General features: G+C 45.4%; 2 protein-coding genes across 5 annotated transcripts in view; both read right to left on the bottom strand.

The window, feature by feature from the left end:
• Window positions 1–983, bottom strand: part of LOC134190767 (uncharacterized) — a 1,751-nt gene extending 768 nt beyond the window's left edge. The window contains exon 1 of the mRNA XM_062659277.1: window positions 106–983. Within this exon, the coding sequence (XP_062515261.1) occupies window positions 106–813 (708 nt within the window). The 5' untranslated portion in view covers window positions 814–983. The remainder of the gene's footprint in view (window positions 1–105) is intronic.
• The window catches only part of LOC134191305 (folliculin-like), a 14,220-nt gene that overhangs the window by 8,662 nt on the left and 3,058 nt on the right, over window positions 1–2,500 (bottom strand). The window lies entirely within an intron of this gene.

Here is a 2,500-nt window from a genome sequence, read left to right as displayed (position 1 = left end):
CTTGCGGTATTTCTCTTGTTCTTCCTTCTTGAAATTTACTTCCTGTGTGGCAGCCCAGATCTGATTCCTCCACTCATTCCTATCTTCTGCTAGTATCCTCCAAACCCCAACAAGGTTGCAATTCCTTAAATCCCTCAGTACCAAATCGTTCCATCTCATTCTCTGGCCTCCGACTGAACGTCTACCTTGGGGTGATGCACATACCAAAAGCTTCCTTGGTAGACGACACTCATCCATGCGCAAGATGTGACCCAATAACCGAAGACGTCGCTGTGTCAGCATGATGGAGATTCTTTGTAGATGGGCTATCTTTCTGATGGAGGTGTCTCTCTTCCCGTCCCATAGTGACACTCCAAGGATGAAGCGGAGGCTTCTCATCACAAAACTCTGTAAATGGTGTATCTTCGGCTCCAGAAGTACTGCTGTTTCCAGACCATATAAAAGGATGGAAAGAACTACAGAGACAAAGATGTTCAGCTTGGTACTAGACTTGATCTTCCTCTGGTGCCAAACGATGTGGTTAAGTGACCCATATGACTGAGATGCTTTGGTGATCCGTGTTGATATCTCAACATCCAAGCTGCAATTGTTAGAAAGATAACTTCTAAGGTACTGAAAGGATGGTACCACCTCAATTGGATCACAATCAGGATGCAGAGAAATGGGAGATGGAGAATGGGCATCAGCTCCAGGTAGGACAGCTAGAAGCTTAGTCTTCTTGTAATTGATGGTAAGCCCCATGTGATGGCAAGACGAATCCAGAGATTTCAGCAAAGAGGATAGACTTTCATGAGAATCAGATATCAATGCCATATCATCAGCATATTCAAGGTCTGACACTGACACCTCTGATGTAAGCTTCTTCCTGTTTCCTACTAGGTCAGCATCCAGAAGATATGACAAGCACACACCTACATCTGGTTGGTGATCAGTAATGACAGAGAAATGATCTGAGATTTTACCATAGGTCCTTACAGCGGTAGAAGTGTTACTGTGCAATGCTTCAATGATTTAGAGCAGCCTAGATGGCAAGTGGTAACAATACTGAAGAACAGAAAAGAGAGCTGCTCTATTGATTGAATCGTAGGCCTTACGGAGGTCTACAAAACATATGTATAAAGAACGATGGTACTCCCTGGCTTTTTCCATCAACACCCCGAGAGAAAAGAGTTGGTCGGTGCACCCTCTGCCCTTGCGGAAACCACATTGGTTCTCACGCAAGAGGGCCTCTGCTCTGGGTTTGATCCTGTTCAATATAAAACGAGTAAAAACCTTGCTGGGGATGCTCAAGAGGGCAATGCCTCTATAGTTGTCGCACTCGGAACGACTTCCCTTCTTGTGAAGAGGGACAATGAGGTGGTTCAAACAATCTGAGGGGATACTCTCGCTGCTGCAGATGAAGTCAAACAGTGAAGTGAGCCAGCAGATGGTTTCGCCTCCTCCCAACTTCAGCAACTCAGCGGATATGCCGTCATCTCCTGGAGCCTTACATCTCTGAGCTGTGCAATACCTACCTGAGTCTCATCTTCAGATATGGGCTGGGACAAGTTTTCATCATCTGGGAATAGTTCTCTGTAAGATGGCGTGGCAGCAATGATGTTGGGTAGTGCATCAGTAGCCAACTGGCAGCTTGATGAGCAACAATAAGACACTTCTGCAAAGTGTTCTGCCCAACGTCGAAGCTTGTCGATGTCACTTGAGAGAATGGATCTATTTTTTGCTAGGATGTTGGATGATGAAGGCTTGGATGCCTGTTTCTTAAGTAGCCTGATCTCTTTTGACTACGCTCGCACCACAACCTAGTTGCTGTAACATGTTTGCCTTCTTTTCAGCTTCTACTGCTCTAGCACTCAAGCAAGCATTCCTTGCTTTGTCAGCAGCCACCTTGGTTAAACTTCTCAGTCTGCAATACTCTGCCAAAGCATTTGGATGTTGCTGGTCATCAATACTAGATATGTTCCGTGGGTGTAGCCACGCTTCTTTCTTCTTCCTGGAGAGGCTTCTTACTTCTTTTGTGATCCAATCAGCCTCCTTCTTCTTTGGCAAGGGTGGTAGGTTGCCACTGGCTTCCTGGATGACTGACTTGAAGGAGGCCCACTCATCCTCAATACAAGGTGAACATGGACTAGGGTTAGCATGGTGGCTGACATAAGCATCTGCGAGAGATGCACGAAAGGCTAATATTTTGTCTGATGGTAAAAACTTGGTCTGTCGAGGAGGAGGATGATGATACTGACAACGCTTTGTTTTAATCTTGAATCGAAAGGTGGAGACGACAAGCTCGTGGTCTGATTAATGATAAACTCCCGGTAAACACGCGTGTCCATAACGGAAGAACAATGCTTGGCATTAACTAGTATATAGTCTATGACATGACCAGGATTGGAACAGTCACCATTGCGATGCCAAGTATACTGATGTTGTGACTTGTGCCAAAACCAGGTGTTAGTAATAAGAAGTTTGTTGGTGACACACACACACACACACACACACACACACA

The sequence above is a fragment of the Corticium candelabrum genome, chromosome 15 (assembly GCF_963422355.1).
Source record: "Corticium candelabrum chromosome 15, ooCorCand1.1, whole genome shotgun sequence".
Taxonomy (NCBI): Eukaryota; Metazoa; Porifera; class Homoscleromorpha; order Homosclerophorida; family Plakinidae; genus Corticium; species Corticium candelabrum.
Note: the sequence above shows the minus strand (reverse complement) of the source record. Positions and strands in the feature narration are given on the sequence as shown.